At 43.9% G+C, this 16290-nt stretch overlaps 1 protein-coding gene across 1 annotated transcript in view; it reads left to right on the top strand.

The window, feature by feature from the left end:
- The window catches only part of BDP1 (B double prime 1, subunit of RNA polymerase III transcription initiation factor IIIB), a 97834-nt gene that overhangs the window by 66463 nt on the left and 15081 nt on the right, over window positions 1-16290 (top strand). Inside the window, exons 31-41 of the mRNA XM_038765481.1 lie at window positions 686-1076; window positions 1517-1639; window positions 2984-3020; window positions 4680-4763; window positions 5203-5434; window positions 6485-6630; window positions 8814-8964; window positions 9116-9287; window positions 11230-11287; window positions 12518-12710; window positions 14102-14318. Of these exons, the coding sequence (XP_038621409.1) occupies window positions 686-1076; window positions 1517-1639; window positions 2984-3020; window positions 4680-4763; window positions 5203-5434; window positions 6485-6630; window positions 8814-8964; window positions 9116-9287; window positions 11230-11287; window positions 12518-12710; window positions 14102-14318 (1804 nt within the window). The remainder of the gene's footprint in view (window positions 1-685; window positions 1077-1516; window positions 1640-2983; window positions 3021-4679; window positions 4764-5202; window positions 5435-6484; window positions 6631-8813; window positions 8965-9115; window positions 9288-11229; window positions 11288-12517; window positions 12711-14101; window positions 14319-16290) is intronic.

Genomic DNA, 16290 nt, shown 5'->3' with positions numbered 1-16290 from the left:
CAATGAAAAGGTTTGGTGGATGCTGGCAGGAAAGAGGCAGTGTGACAAGCATGCTGGTGGACATGCCCAACACAACCATTGTCCACCCTACCCTGGTCCCATGGCTGGGGTTAGGGTTAGGGCTAGGACGCAGGGTTACAGACAGGGAGAGGGGCCGCAGCATCACATGGGAGAGATGCTGCAGAGGTGCCACGTCCGCAGCTCGCAGTAGCAACTGCTGCTATTTCTAGGATTGAAAAGGAAAGGGAGAAATACTGGAGTGCATAAGGGACATGGGGGACAGAGGGCTGGGCTCAGTGAGCAAGAGGGAGTGGAAGACCCATGAGAACCGGAGAAAGGGAAGTGAGTGGCGTGGGGAGAGGAGGAATTTGACTTGCTTGCAGGAATTGGATGTAATGTCAGGCACGGGATTTACATACACTGGCTTAAATCAGCAAATAGAGCAGGATATATCTCCCGTGCGCATATTATAGAATGACCGTAACCTGGGGTTTACCTAGGTTTTAGAAAATTCAGTCAGGAGACTAGCGTGATCGAACCCGTTAAAAAGGAGGTGAGGTTATCTTTGTATCGGTTGTAAATTACCCGACTTTTCGTAGCCATATAAATATGCTCTGAACTCTGTTTTGAACCTACTAATGTCTTTTGGGTTTGTTTGTTTCTTTTTTTGGTAACAAACACTCAGATATGCCCAGCAGCCTAAAGAGCCACCTGGCCCTAAAACAGCTCTGGGTCAAAGGGCGGCCACCCCTTCGGCTTCAGAATGCGAGTCCGAGCGCAGCGAAAAGAGGAGACCCCGTCCGAAAGTGAAACCGAATGTCACAAAGCGGCGAGGGGCCAAACGTCCCCGCGGCAAGGCCTCCGGGAAGGAACCGAGAGGCTCCCGGGCGGTGTTGGTGACTCTCCGAGCTTCCCAGGAGCAGGGGGACGACGAGGCAGACGACACCGAGTCGGACTATGAAAGTGAACGTTATCACCTGTCCCCGGAAGAAGTGAACCAAGCTCCGGTGTTTGTTCCCATTGGTCTCCGGTCTCCAAACCCAGTTCCTGCTCAGATTGAAGAAACCATGGAAGAGGTAAACAACGGCCGGGGTAGGAGTCGGGGGAATCATCTCTTCCCTTGTCAGAATCAGATCTCCACAGAGGTGTCTGTGGTTTTTTTTTGAGTCGGGCTGTAGGTGAGGGGTCAGCAATCTGTAATGATTTGTGACGCTTGTTATGAGAGGTCGATTTGGAAGAAGCTGAGGTGGGGCCTTGGAGAGGGCTAAGGAGATTAAGCTATGATTCCTGTGATCCATAGGAATTTTTAGCTCTGGTCAGAGAGGCCACACAATTCCCGTGTACTGCAGACGGAAGGCTTAAGGGACCTATTTGTATAATCCAGGGCAGAGATTGCTCCCATTTAATTCCTTTGAGGGTGGCATTTCTAGACACCGGATTATGTATTGTTTTCAAATGGTACTCTGATAATCTCTTGTCTGGCAAGTTGGAATCACTTAACCTCTCATTTCTGCAGCTGGAAATTTCCGTGAATATCCCAGATGCACCACCTGAAGCTGATGTTGAATGTCAGCCGCTTATTACAGATGCGTCATCTGTCAAAGCGATGGAAGATCAAAGTCAGAATCCACCATCACCTGTGAGCATTTACTCTACTAATATATTTAGGCCTTTTTCATTCACTACAGGTTTTTGAAAGAGATCCGGGTGGGGTTTACCAGTAGACTTGACAATAGGAGTCTAATGGTGCCAATAGTATTACCAAGTGTGGTGTGAACAACTACTCGGGCTGCTCAACTGCATCTTGATGCTTAACTAACAGTCTCACTGTAGGGTGATATTTCCCTCCCTCCCCTCAAGCGCTCCTTGGTTTTTGAAGAGGATATTATAGATGTTGCTCTCCTAAGCAGTCCACAGGAGGATGGCTGACAGAACTACGTATGATTGACAGCCGGTGCTCATTGATTTTTGTAATAGCAACAGTAATGATGATGACAACCCCACTCATTCAGAATTCACCTAGTTCAATATCTGTTGCTGATCCCCTGGAACTCCCCTTTCCTCTTTCACTTCGTGCCAGTGGTGATCCCGACCCCTTCTCCCTGCAGCGTACCCCTGAATCTGTCGGGCTAAGACATCGAATGGAGGTTCTCGTGATTCACCCAAAGCACAGGAGCTTCGGCGAGAACCTTCTATGGCCCAAAAGGGGAGAGAGAGAGAATGTCTCAGAATACTTCCTTGAAGGAGTGAGCAATGTAGCACCTTGAAACACTAACCCTTGCTGCCTGCCAGGGTAATATTACTCAGCCAGTCATTTTCTTCGGGGCTGCTGAGCTTGGGGGGCAAGGGTCAGCATGGAGGGAAGAAGTGGAGCTCTAGGGTCAGCGGCAAACAGGAAGATTAGCAGGAGTCCTCTCTCCATTCCCCCTCCCCTCCTCTGCCCTCGCCACTACTCAGGCAAGGAGTTTCAGAAAGAAATCGCTGAAACAGAAAGCTATTGCCTGCACTGCTCTTTTTCCAGCATCCACTCCTGCGTTCATATCCTCCTCCTCCAGCTCTCTCTTTCTCAGCAGCTATCGACAGGATCCTTCCCCCTTTTTTCTCCCATATTTTCCGTGAGGCTTTACGCTATTTAAAACCTGGCTCCGTTGTATTGGGATAAGAAACACAAAGCCTTAAAATTACAGGTCTTGGTATGTGCCCCCGTCTTTATTTTTAGGAGTAGAAGAGGGGGGAAAAAAATCAAGTTTCATTCATCTGAATTAGTGAAAAGCTTTGAGTAACAGTAGTAGTAACATTTAGTGAGCTCCAAACTAGTTACAGTGCAGTGTGCTAAGCCCTTGAGTAGTTCAAAACAAACACATATGTTCCCTGCTCATACTAGAGGGGAGGAGATAGACATGAAAATATTTTACAAAGAGCGTAATGAATATAAATAATGAATGTACAAGTGATTAAATGGTTTTCTTGTGGTTTTTCGTAGAAAACAACTGCACATGAGGATCCTGTTGAAGAAACAGGTAATTTTAGAAAGAAATGACCAAATAATCGCTTACTGCTAGTTTCCTGATATAATAGCAGCGTTAGTGTATGAAGAGCTAGAAATTTCACAAGGGGACTCCGAAAGGACTCGGCTGTTGTAGGTTCACACTTCCTGTCTTGGAAGATGTATGCCGGGGATGGCCGAGCCGCCTGAACCGAAGAGCCGCAAACCCCAAGGAGAATGTGGCCGAGAGCCGCAGATACCAAGATATTCCTTGAGCCGGAAGGGCGAGGAGGTGTGCGGGGGGCGAGAGTACCGGTGCGAGGGTGGCAGTGAGCAGGTGTTCCCCGGGGGAGGCAGGTGAGGTGGGGCTGGACACTGCACCGCTGCTTCTGCAAGGGCTGAGTCCCAGCGCACTGCAGCCCGGTGCAGCGGTGGGCAAGGCCAGAATAGCAAATGGCAAAGCAGATGTTATCTAGATTTCCACAGCCAGCGAAGAAGAGCCACAGTATGGCCACCGCTGATCCCTGCTGATCTGTTGTCCCGGAGGACTTGTCTTATGCCCTTTTCCCAGGGACCCGACCCTTCGCCACTCCTGCCCTCTCCGTATCAATCAATCAATCAATCAATCGTATTTATTGAGTGCTTACTATGTGCAGAGCACTGTACTGAGCGCTTGGGAAGTACAAATTGGCAACATATAGAGACAGTCCCTACCCAACAGTGGGCTCACAGTCTAAAAGGGGGAGACAGAGAACAAAACCAAACATACTAACAAAATAAAATAAATAGAATAGATATGTACAAATAAAATAAGTAAATAAATAGAGTAAAAATATGTACAAACATATATACATATATACAGGTGGTGTGGGGAAGGGAAGGAGGTAAGATGGGGGGGATGGAGAGGGGGACGAGGGGGAGAGGAAGGAAGGGGCTCAGTCTGGGAAGGCCTCCTGGAGGAGGTGAGCTCTCAGCAGGGCCTTGAAGGGAGGAAGATCCGTGGCATCCCCTCTCCATCCCCCAGATTGTGCCACAGCCTTCAAGCTGTTGGAGAGGGCAGTTCTGCCAACTTTCTGATGAGCTCATTATGTGCAGGGAATATGTCTGTTCATTCATTTAATCTTATTTATCGAGCGCTTACCGTGTGCAGAGCACTGTACTAAGCGCTTGGGAAGTACAAGTTGGCAACATACAGAGATGGTTCCTACCCAACAGCGGGCTCACAGTCTAGAAGGGGGAGACAGACAACAAAACAAAACATATTAACACAATAAAATAAATAGAATAAATATGTACAAATAGAGTAATAAATACGTACATACATATATACAGGTGGTGTGGGGAAGGGAAGGAGGTAAGGCGGGGGGGACGAGGGGGAGAGGAAGGGGGCTCAGTCTGGGAAGGCCTCCTGGAGGAGGTGAGCTCTCAGTAGGGCTTTGAAGGGAGGAAGAGATATTGTTGTAGTCTCCCAAGCGCTTAGTACAGTGCTCTGCACTCAGGAAGCGTGCAATAAATACAATCAGTTAATTGATCGATTCATCTAGGAGAGAACAAGTGGGCAGGGAAAGCCGAGGTGACCCTTCCGTCCCCTGAGTCCCTACTTCTGGAAATCAACCACCGAGCCCAAGTTTCTAAACGGTCTCTTTGTTTGCCAAGCGTCAGCCATTTCCAAACTGGGTGGATTGCCTTTCAGGACTCAGCGATGGGTGCGCTGAAGCTGCTATGGCTCTTCTTACCATCGGCGATAGAGTGTTCCAGTCCCAGATGAGCACCGAAGGTAGGGGTGAGATACTCGCACGGACACCCCACTCCCCTGCCCCGTCCAAAATCAGTGTCCTTGTGCCCGGCTGACTGACTCGGGGGCTTACAGGGACCTCGTAGTTCGCTCCTGTGAGTGGTAGGGAGCAGATACAGAAAAGGGGTTTTCAAACTACTGAAACAAAACTTCTGACAGCAACAAAGCAGCCCACATTTACTGTGGTCCCAAGGTGTTGTAAACTGTAGTTGGAGACAGCTGAGAGATGTGAACAGGCTCTGTTTCTAATTTACAGTTCAGCCTGGAAGTCATTTCAGCCGGGATTGGAACTTGTCCCTGTAAAAGAAAAAATGGAAAATTCTAAAGCCAGCCTGCATTCCAAATTATTTGTTGCAAATAGGAAAAGACGTTTCTCTCCAATTAATCTAATGGTCTTCTTTTCTTGCATTTTCTTCCAAAGGAATTCTTCAGATTCTTCCTGAATACAATTTGGAGAATGTGAGCTATACTTCCAGTAGCCACGACAGTGCAACACAAATCGTGGTTCCTAGACATCAGGCACTTTGTCCCCCCAACTCAGATCCAGCCCTTATGGCTCTGGAAAGTACCTGGAATAGTGCAAAGGAACAGCAGAACACTGAAGAAGAGCTGGATTTAGCTGAGAAAGAAGAGGGAAATGCTACATCTTCCAGGTGAATTTTATGGTTTGATATCTTTCTTCGTGCTTTTAGTATTTCTGTAATCTGAATTTCAACCTCACACATGCAGAAATCCATAGTAGTAAACCAGCAGGCTTACTCTAAATCCATAGTTTTGAATAATGGTAAAAGCACGACTGATACAGTAAAGAAAGGGGCTAGTTTTATTCTCAGTGAGGAGTGTTTATCGAGCACTTACTGTGTGCAGAGCACTATATTAAACGCTTGGAAAAGTACAATACAGTAGCGTGGAAGACAGGTCCCTGCCTGCAGAGAGCTGTCTCCCGTGTGGCTCAGTTTTTGCAAGCTGCTGTATTCTTGATTTGTTTTTTTTCATTCATTCATTCATTGTTGTATTTATTGAGCGCTTACTGTGTGCAGAGCACTGTACTAAGCGCTTTGGAAGTACAAGTTGGCAACATATATAGACAGTCCCTACCCAGCAGCAGGCTCACAGTCTAGAAGGGGGAGACAGACAACAAAACAAAACATGTAGACAGGTGTCAAGTCGTCAGAACAAATAGAATTAAAGCTAAGAGCACATCATTAACAAAATAAATAGAATAGTAAATATGTACAAGTAAAATAAAATTTTTCTCTTAGACCTTGCTTATAGAAGATAAATCAGGGTATTTTTAAGGTTTCAGTGAAATGATTTACTTTAGTCTCCCTTATTCCTGAGTTATTCCAGAGAAGTAAATTAGCACTGGTTTAGAACGGACCTGAATATGGAGATGAAAGACTGTTCCAAGTAATCCCGCCAGAACTCCCTACGTGGTATTCTAGGGGTCTGAAAGAATTACTTGGATTTCGTGAACATTTCAGCCATTGTCAGGGAGCATGTTAAGCAAAAGTGAGGGTTTGGTTAATGTTTTAAATGTTTTGAGAACTTTGACGGAAAAGCGTATATGAGACGATGGTATCTTTTAGTATAAGCAGTAGGGGTAGTGGTAGCAGTAATAGTATTTAGAGAGCAATTACTATACTCTTGGAAGGCCGTCCGTGATGTAATCCATTTTCGGGTGTGTTTTTTCTTCTCCGTAGTTGTGCGTCTTCCAGTGCCACATTGAGGCATACGTTCTCTAAACTGAAACCCAACGTTAATAGGCAGCCCGAAGCAAATAGTTTGGTTCATCAGAACGTTCCTAGTTTGACTGTAACCGTGGGGCCATCAGTGGAAAGTCCAAGTGGTAAGTCTATTCTTAAAACAAATTATCAATCAATCAGTGGTATTTATTGATCACTTACTGTGTGCAGAGCATAGTGCTAAGCGCTTGGCAGAGTTCACTGATATCATCTGGATCCCCCTAGTTAATTAACCCCAGGGTGTATCTCAACCTGTAAAATTGGATTGTTAAACTTGTTCTTAAATTGACTCATGTAAGTAGTTAAGTAGTTCACTCTGGAGAACCCATCACAGTGCTTGGATTTTTTTTTTTTAATCATGTAGACACTACTAGCAGGTTAGAGCCCTTGGCCATCCTTCTGTTGAGGCAAAGAGCTGATTGATTTGGTTCCAATCATGGGGTACTCTGGGAAAGGAAGATCTCATATCATTATCATTCTCAGAGCATGCAAGTATTTTCTCCTGAAAGATAGCCCTGGAACAGAACTGTTTTTTTTGTAGTATTCTTTTCTGGTTGTAGACTGAAGCAAAAGAAGGCACCTACGTTTTGATGTCCAGCTAATTAGTGTGCATGCTTCCTTCCATCTTGTATAGATTTTTTTTTTTACAGGAATGCCATTTAGCTTTGCTTTGAAAAGATAAAATTTTGAAAATTAGAATTTGATTTTAAATGAGCCGCAGTTGGCGCAAGTCTTACAAAATGTAAAATGGCGATTAATCCAAACAGACACTCTCCATAATACAGCTATAACACATTCATTGAAAACGTGGGTGTGTCGTGAACACCCGAATCAGGTTTTCCCACAGTCCTTCATATTTTAGATTGAGATCTCTTCTAACACCCCTGGAAAAAGAATACAAAATGCCTTTTTGTGTAATATTAAGTAATGTCGCTAAACTGTCTGTCCTCTGTTAAAGTAATTCCAAGCAAAACATCACAACAGTAAATAGGGAGAGGAGGCCTTTGGGAGGAGGCTGCAGCAGTAGAAGCTCGCTCTGTTGACCGCTAAAGTGATTTTTCAGTTTTGGTGAGAAATGGGTCCAATTTAAGTCTAGCAACAACCTTCTTCCTCTCTTCAGGAAACACCTTGTAACTTCTAAGTCTTTCTGAACATCTCTGCACTTCATTCATTCATTCAATCATATTTATTGAGCCCTTACTGTGTGCAGAGCACTGTACTAAGCACTTGGGAAGTACAAATTGGCAACATATAGAGACGGTCCCTACCCAACAGTGGGTTCACAGTCTAGAAGGGGGAGACAGAGAACAAAACAAAACATATTAACAAAATAAAATAAATAGAATAAATATGTACAAATAGAATAGAGTAATTTATATGTACAAACATATATACATCTATACAGGTGCTGTGGGGAGGGGAAGGAGGTAAGGGGGGTGATGGGGATGGGGTGCACACCTTTCAACTCTATCAGGGCTGTCTTCAATCATTTTTCCAAGGTCGTCCACTTTCGCAAATTGATGCTAGACTTGTTAATCCCCAAAATTTACGTGGTGGTGAAATGAAAATTCTAGCCCTACTAGCAACCAGGAGAACCTCCTCCTCTGCTGCCGTCTCTTTTTCCATTTCAGCGAAAAGCAACACGCAACGGGGCTAGGTAGAAGAGATTAACTCAATCCGTCTAAAACCCCTGCCCCTTCAACCCCACCGCTATTTTAGGCTGCTTGTGGATGAAGCAGAGAAGCTGGCTTTCTCTTCGTGGTCAGGGTGGCGTGGGAGCGATTGAGCAAAGGTTTCTCTGTTTCAGCTGAAAGCAGCACAGAATTGGGTCAGGCAAAACAGTTGCATTACTCCACCTAAAATCCCCCTTCCTCCTTCCTGGCCCTTTTTGCACAGCCTTATTTTTGAGACCCCAGCCAGAATATATTAGCTAGGTCTCAGGTCTGTATTTGGAGGGGTTGGGGAGAAGGAAGAGATGGGGAGGGAATTGAATTCTCTGCAGTGAGTGGAGGGGCTGGGCTTTTGGATCCCAGTCTGCATCAGCAATTTATTTATGATTTAGTTGGATTTGATTTATTGTGTTTGCTCCAAATCAGGGAAGTACCTGTAGAGTAGAATATACATATTGTTATCAGCTCTGAAAATCTCATCTCTCTGTATATTTCTCCTTTGTCAAAACATTGTTCCTTGGTCAGCTGTACTTTTCGCGGTAGTGAAACATTGTATTTCACATTAGGAGAAAATTATTTTCTCTAGACTTTGAGTAACTTGCTGTATTTTTTCAAAGAACCAGAGGGGAATGCCTCGAAAGGGACGGTACTTCAAGAAGTAGATTTGAGACTGAGTGGTGAACCAGAGAGCAGGGTGCAGCCCCATTTGGCAAATCTTCCCAGTTTTGGAATCCACCGTGATGCTGAAGAAGACAAGCAATCGGAAAGGTAAAATAAAGCATACTAAGTGGAAGCTGAGGTTTTTCCCAATTGAGGATTGAGAAATTTTGTTTTTATTTGCATAGAAATACATTTTGAATGATCTGTAAAAGAATCCGCTCAACCTGATTCCCACTACATTTTAAACTTCCTCTTTCAGAACAGGAAATGAAGAAAAGGAGTGCCAAAGGGTGCAAACTCCAGGAACATCTCCAAAGGCAAGGTCCCAACCCCACAACCCAGACCATAGTCCAAACCAGGGCCCTTCCAAGGAGCTCCCCAGGGATTCCCAAACACATGGACGTGACTTGTGTGAGGTCCAGTTGGCCCAGGTAAGAGAAATGGTGGAGAAGCAGTAAGGCCTAGTGGGAAGGGCACAGGCTTGGAAGTCAGAAGACCTGGATTCCAATACCAGATTATCCAGTTCCCTGCTGTATGAACTTGCTTGGGTGGCTTCTGTGCCTCAACTTCCTCACCTGTTAAATGTTAGGCTGAGAGCCCCAGACTGTGTGAACAGATAATCTCGATTTTACCCCAGCCATTAGTACAGTGCTTGGCACAAAGTAAGCACATTATTATTATTATTATTATTTTAATTATTGAGATTAATCTTGTTACATGAAAGAAATGGCCATTTTCTCAGGAGTTTTCAAAAGGAAGTACAGGAAACAGGACGAAAGAAGTAAGATTGCCTTTTTCTTTTGGGTTCTTGCGCAGACTATGTGGATTACAGTTCCATACAGACCACCCATCCCTACCACCTCTGCATTGTGGAAGAAGCATCAGGTTCAGTGGGTTCCCTGCCAACTTGCGGTGTGGAGTTGGCAGCAGTCTTTTATAAAATGGGAGGGGAAATGGAATTGATCTGACCACTATGGGTTGAAATAATTTGAATCTTAGGGCCGGGGGACACCGAGGCGTTGAAGCCGACCCTTAGCCAGATTCAGGGCGACGGCTGAAAATGTCAATGGTCCAGGGAAAAAGGTCATTCTCCTTCTACTGACCGCATAATAATAAATAATGGTATTTGGTGGATGCTTACCCTGTGCCAGAGTACCTAATGGGTTATGTGCTGGGGTACATAAAGATAAATAGGTTAGGCACAGTACCTGTTCCACAAAGCATTCACAGTCATAAGAAATAGGGAGAGTAGGTATCATACCTCATTTTATGGAAAAGGAAACTGAGGCCCAGAGTGGTTAAGTGACCGGACAGGGCCATAGAGCAAGTCATTTGCAGAGCTGCTACTGGACCTGACTCCCAATGCCATGATATTTCCCAAAAGGCCAGGGAGAGTAAAGCAGACTAGGCCATTATTATTATTAATTATAACAATTAATGTATTATTATATTATTAGTAATTACATTAATAATAATAATAATAATAATAATGACATTTATTAAGCGCTTATTCTGTGCAAAGCACTGTTCTAAGTGCTGGGGAGGTTGCAAGGTGATCGGGTTGTCCCACGGGGGGCTCACAGTCTCCATCCCCATTTGACAGATGAGGGAACTGAGGCCCAGAGAAATGAAGTGACTTGCCCAAAGTCACCCAGCTGACAAGTGGTGGAGCCGGGATTTGAACCCATGACCTCTGACTTCAAAACCCGGGCTCTTTCCACTGAGCCACGCTGCTTTAAAGCATGGAGTTTAATATCCAGACCCCCCACATCCCTCTGGGTCATTCACCAGCACGTGAATCAGTTTAGGTAGGTACAGACATTTAGAGCCAAAGTAGTCACGATTCCCACGCTGACTGTGTTTATACGATTACTTAGTCATTATATTAATTCATTCAGTCGTATTTATTGAGCACTTACTGTGTGCAGGGCACTATAATTAATAGAAAACCACCTTTAGTGGGAAAATCAAAGGATAATTAATAATAGTTGATATTTGTTAAGCGCTTACTATGTGACAAGCACTGTTCTAAGCGCCCGGGGGTGGGGGGGATACAAGGTCATCAAGGTTGTCGCACGAGGGGCTCACGGTCTTAATCCCCATTTTACAGATGAGGGAACTGAGGCACAGAGAAGTGAAGTGACTTGCCCAAAGTCACGCAGCTGACAAGGGGTGGAGGCGAGATTAGAACCCATGACCTCTGACTCCCAAGCCCGGGCTCTTCCCACTGAGCCAGAAAGGTGCTTATGATGAAGGGAACTCCACGAGTCTCTGGACAGTGGCTTTACTGGCCTGTAAAAGTTGTCAGCAAAATTTTTGAAGTGTGTAAAAGTGGTGCTGTTTAGAAGTAACTTTATATTTTCCATTTCCTAGCAGGAAAATGTTTCAGAAGCTTGTCAAGAGAATGTAATCAGTGCAGATGAAACAACAGGTATGGTCAGTTATTTATTTGTAGTACTGAAACTTTACTTAAGGTAATCAGGGTTAACAACAGTGTTTCCATCCAAGCTGATTTATGGATTATTAGTGACTCAGAATCATTTTAGGATGATGTTTGTCGGGGTGTCTCCCAAGGGTTGATTTTCAAGTGGTCGTTTGTTCATTAGTGACCTAGATGAAGGAATCGAGAGCATGTTCTCCTATGAAATATCTGTCGGGCAACGGTTGCTGACACTTGGTGAAAAGGAAAAAAAAAATGAACGTGGCTTTGATAAATTAGGAAAAAATCTCAGGAATCAATCAATCGTATTTATTGAGTGCTTACTGTGTGCAGAGCACTGTACTAAGCGCTTGGGAAGTACACGTTGGCAACATATAGAGACAGTCCCTACCCAACAGTGGGCTCACAGTCTAAAAGGGGGAGACAGAACAAAACCAAACATACTAACAAAATAAAATAAATAGAATAGATATGTACAGGTAAAATAAATAGAGTAATAAATATGTACAAACATATATAGATATATACAGGTGCCGTGGGGAAGGGAAGGAGGTAGGATGGGGGAAATAGGAAAATAAGGTCCTATGAGAAGGTAGTGGGAATTGCAGGTGTTTGGACTCCAGATGGGCTTCAGGTATATGAAGGAGTTTTTACAACGAGGATGCTGACCAGGTGTTTTCCAAGTCCACTAAGGAATACATAAAAAGAGCCCTTAGGTTAAATCAAGAGAGATTTAATTGTGTTGAACGGAGGAAAGGTCTTTTTGGCTGTCGAGGAGCCAACAGAGGGATATTGTGTCTCCATCTTTAAGGAAAAAAATGGACTGTCGTGTGTCCTCGCTAGTAGCAGTGCCACAACCATGTGCTCTCCCTTTCTAACTAGAGGAGCCTACAGATTTTGGATAAGCACGTTGCTACCTCCACCAGTAGTAGTAATAGCAGTAGCATTTATCGAGGACCCACTTGAGCGCTTAGTCAGTAACTTAGCATGGTGCACTGTACTAAGCACTTGAGAAGTGCAAAACAAAGAAGTGCCAAGGAGCTCCCAGTCTTGGTGAAGATTATTTCTGGTCAGGTCATTCTTTTCACTCCATGGGTGATCCTCATCTCTTATGAATTGCCTTATAATCACCATTACCAATAGGATCATTATTTTTTAGAGTTACAGCAGATAGTCACTATATTAATTGAGCTTTTTGTTCCTGTTCTTCTCCTTTGGCAGTGAATCTGATTGCCAGTGAGCATTCCTATGAGGAAAACGGCGAACAGACGTTTATTTTAACCTTGGTGGAAATCCCAACGGACTTGTCGGCTGCAGCTGCCTCCCTACCGCTAGCGTCAAACCCGGTGCTGCCGGTGCCCATATTGGTCAATCCGGTTAACTCAGAAGTAGAAGGGATAATGGCAAACCAGAGGTAAAATAATGGGCTGAACTATTTTTAGGGTTTGGCTGTTTAAATGTTCAGTCTAAAATTATTTGCAGATTGTCTTAAAAGAAAAAGTATCGTGTCCATTTTATAGCGTACTTTATTTGCCCTCTTACACTGAATGTGGGCGTAACTGCTGTCGTACATTTTGCTCTGTGACTGTAGCCACAAGGAATCATTGTTCCTATATATATTGTCCTGTTACTGTGAAGTCACATGGGAGGGGTTATCTTTTCAAAAAAGATCCGCTAATCTCATACCTTTTACAGCTCAGCGCCTAGAACAGTGCTTTGCACTTAGTAAGTGCTTAATAAATGCTATCATTATTATCATTATTGAGTTTGATAAAGAACTAAATCAGGTAACTCTAAGATTGACTTTTATATCTTTGTAATGTGAATGCATGAGTTCCACTGAATAATTTAGGGTTTTTTTTTCCCCTGAAAAGAAATCGGGGCGGCGGGAGGGGAGCCGTGGTAGTATTTAGGCTATTTAAGTTCTTACTATGTGCCAAGCACTATTCTAAGCACAGGGGTAGATACAAATTCATCAGGTCAGATACAGTCCCTGTCCCACATGGAGGTCACAGTTATAAATTGAGAAGCAGCGTGGCTCAGTGGAAAGAGCCTGGGCTTTGGAGTCAGAGGTCATGTGTTCAAATCCCAGCTCTGCCAATTGTCAGCTGTGTGACTTTGGACAAGTCACTTAACTTCTCTGGGCGTCAGTGACCTCATCTGTAAAATGGGGATTAAGACTGTGAGCCGCCCTGTGGGACAACCTGATCTCCTAGTAATCTCCCCAGCTCTTAGAACAGTGCCTTGCACATGGTAAGCGCTCAATAAATGCCATCATTATTATTATTATAAATAGAAGGGAGAACATTTTGCAGTTGAGGAAACATAGGCACAGAGAAGGTGAGTGACTTGCCCAAAGTCACCCAGCAGGCAGGCGGCGGAGCTGAGATTAGGACCCAGGCTGGTGCTCTTTCCACTAGGCCATGCTGCTTCTTTAGGATTAATAATACACCGCAGTGGTTCGTAGCATGAAGTGGTGGCTTTGGGATACGTCTATTTCACCATACTTTTTGGATGTTGTTGCAACATAGTAATATTTCCTTATAAAATTGTAGGATTTTTTTTCCAACATCAGTTACTTGAGTCTACCAAGTGATATTAGTCATCTTTAGAGTTTAACTCCAATACATAGAAATCAAGTAGATACCAAGATTCAAGACATAAATAGAGTAATTGGAATTCTTTAACCGCTGCAGGATCCTTTGGATACTTTTGTGGGACTGTCATTCAGTATTTAAGGGACTGCTTTGGAGTTTTATATTTCCTTGGCTTCAACGATTTAATATGCATTTATTTTAAATGCAGGGATGAGTTCCCAGCAGCTTCAGCTAGTGAAGGAGTTACGGATTTAGCCCACGATGGTGGAAACTGTATTCCGGAGCAGTGTGGAAAATCACCAACTGATTTGGGCCTGACACCTAAGAAAAGGCTTGCTAGCAGCCTTAATGAAGTCAACTGTGTCTCCCCGGCCAAGAAAGCCCTGGCTGCTTCAGCTGACGATTGTCTGGAAAGCCGCCCCGAGGTAAGAAAAAATCGCCCTGGGACCGGGTCTGCCCTGTCTTACCCAGTCTGTTTTGCTTGAATTTAGTACTTTCATTAGAAATGCATGGATGTCTCTGTGATTATTTTATTGCCTGAAATGCTTAGAGCAGGTCTTTGCCCGAAGTGGTTGATAATTCTAACTGGGAAGTCCTGACCGTCAATGAATCAGTCATATTTCTTGAGCGCCTAATGTGTGCAGAGCGCTGAACTAAGTGCTTGGAAGAGTACAGTGGAGCAGAGTTGATAGATGTGTTTCTAGACTGTGAGCCCACTGTTGGGTAGGGACTGTCTCTATATGTTGCCAATTTGTACTTCCCAAGTGCTTAGTACAGTGCTCTGCACACAGTAAGCGCTCAATAAATGCAATTGATCGATTGTCCATAACGAGCTTATAGCCTTGAGTCAGATTTAAGAGCTCCATAGGTGATCTGTACCTCCTGTACAAGGTGCTTTCGGATTAACATCCCAGTAATAGCTGTCACTGTTTTAATAATAGCCATGTTATGAATAGTTCACAAGAAATTCAGGACAAAATCTGGAATGTTCTGTTGGAACTTCAGAATGTCCTTACCTGGAAAATAATGTCATATATAATAATTATCGTGATGATGGCATTTAGTAAGTGCTTACTGTGTACAAAGCACTGTTCTAAGCCCTGGGGAGATTATAAAGTGATCAGGTTGTCTCACGGGGGGGCTCACGGTTTTAATCCCCATTTTACAGATGAGGGAACTGAGGCACAGAGAAGTGAAGTGCCTTGCCCAAAGTCACACAGCTGACAATTGGTGGAGCCGGGATTTGAACTCACGACCTCTGACTCCAAAGCCCTCGCTCTTTCCACTGAGCCACGCTGCTTATCCTACAGGGTCACTCAAACCCATGTATTTTCAATCAGATTGGTCCTGATAAGGGGAAAAAAAAACCCCACATTCACCTTTGCCTCTGCCTTCATGTTATAAATGGCATTTTTTTAGTGAGTAGAAATGGGTAGAGTTCATTTTTGAGTGTTCTCTCCTAGTCTTCGCTTCCCAATTGGAATATTATAGAATACTAGGGGATGGAAATTTGTGTCAAATGAGGTCTTGTTTTGAAAATTGTAGGTTAATAATCATGAAAATAGTTAAAACCCTGTTAAGCTTTAAAAAATAAAGTTAAAAAACAATAGAACCCTTAAGATTAGTAAATGAGCTCGGCACACATCTATTTTGGGCTTCCGAAGTTGCAAAGTGTTATGTCTGTCTCTACACATCTCTAGTGAGTCTGCCTCGGGGACTCTGCTCGGGTGAATTTGGAGCAGAAAATTTAGTTCTGGGTAATTTATAACCAGAAAAAGAAAAAGCCCAAGACCAATCCAAGGATAGTTGGAGAACAAGAACAGAATGATCAGAGAACTTGTTTTGCAAGAGCTAGGTACATATGATGAGCCATCGGAAAGTACTCAGAGATTTACTGAGGATGAACTATGCCCAGGAAGATGTATTGATCGTCAGATTTATGCTTCAGGGACTGAATTCAGAGGAACCCATGCCTGCCCGCCCTACATTCATTCATTCATTCATTCATTCATTCAATTGTATTTATTGAGCACTTACTGTGTGCAGAGCACTGTACTAAGTGCTTGGGAAGTACAATTTGGCAACATATAGAGACGGTCCATACCCAACAGTGGGCTCACAGTCTTCATTGGTTGATCTTAGTAGTATTCATTCATTCAGTCAGTCATATTTATAGAGTGCTTACTGTGTGCAGAGCACTGTACTAAGCGCTTGGGAAGTACAAGTCGGCAACATAAAGAGACGGTCCCTACCCAACAGCGGGCTCACAGTCTAGAAGGGGGAGGTAGACAACAAAACACTGTATAAATGCTGGGAAAAAGTAACAGATAGTTTGTTTTTAATGGCATTTATTAAGCGCTTACTATGTGCAAAGCACTGTTCTAAGCGCCGGCGAGG

The sequence above is a fragment of the Tachyglossus aculeatus genome, chromosome 23, assembly GCF_015852505.1.
Source record: "Tachyglossus aculeatus isolate mTacAcu1 chromosome 23, mTacAcu1.pri, whole genome shotgun sequence".
NCBI lineage: Eukaryota > Metazoa > Chordata > Mammalia > Monotremata > Tachyglossidae > Tachyglossus > Tachyglossus aculeatus.
Note: the sequence above shows the minus strand (reverse complement) of the source record. Positions and strands in the feature narration are given on the sequence as shown.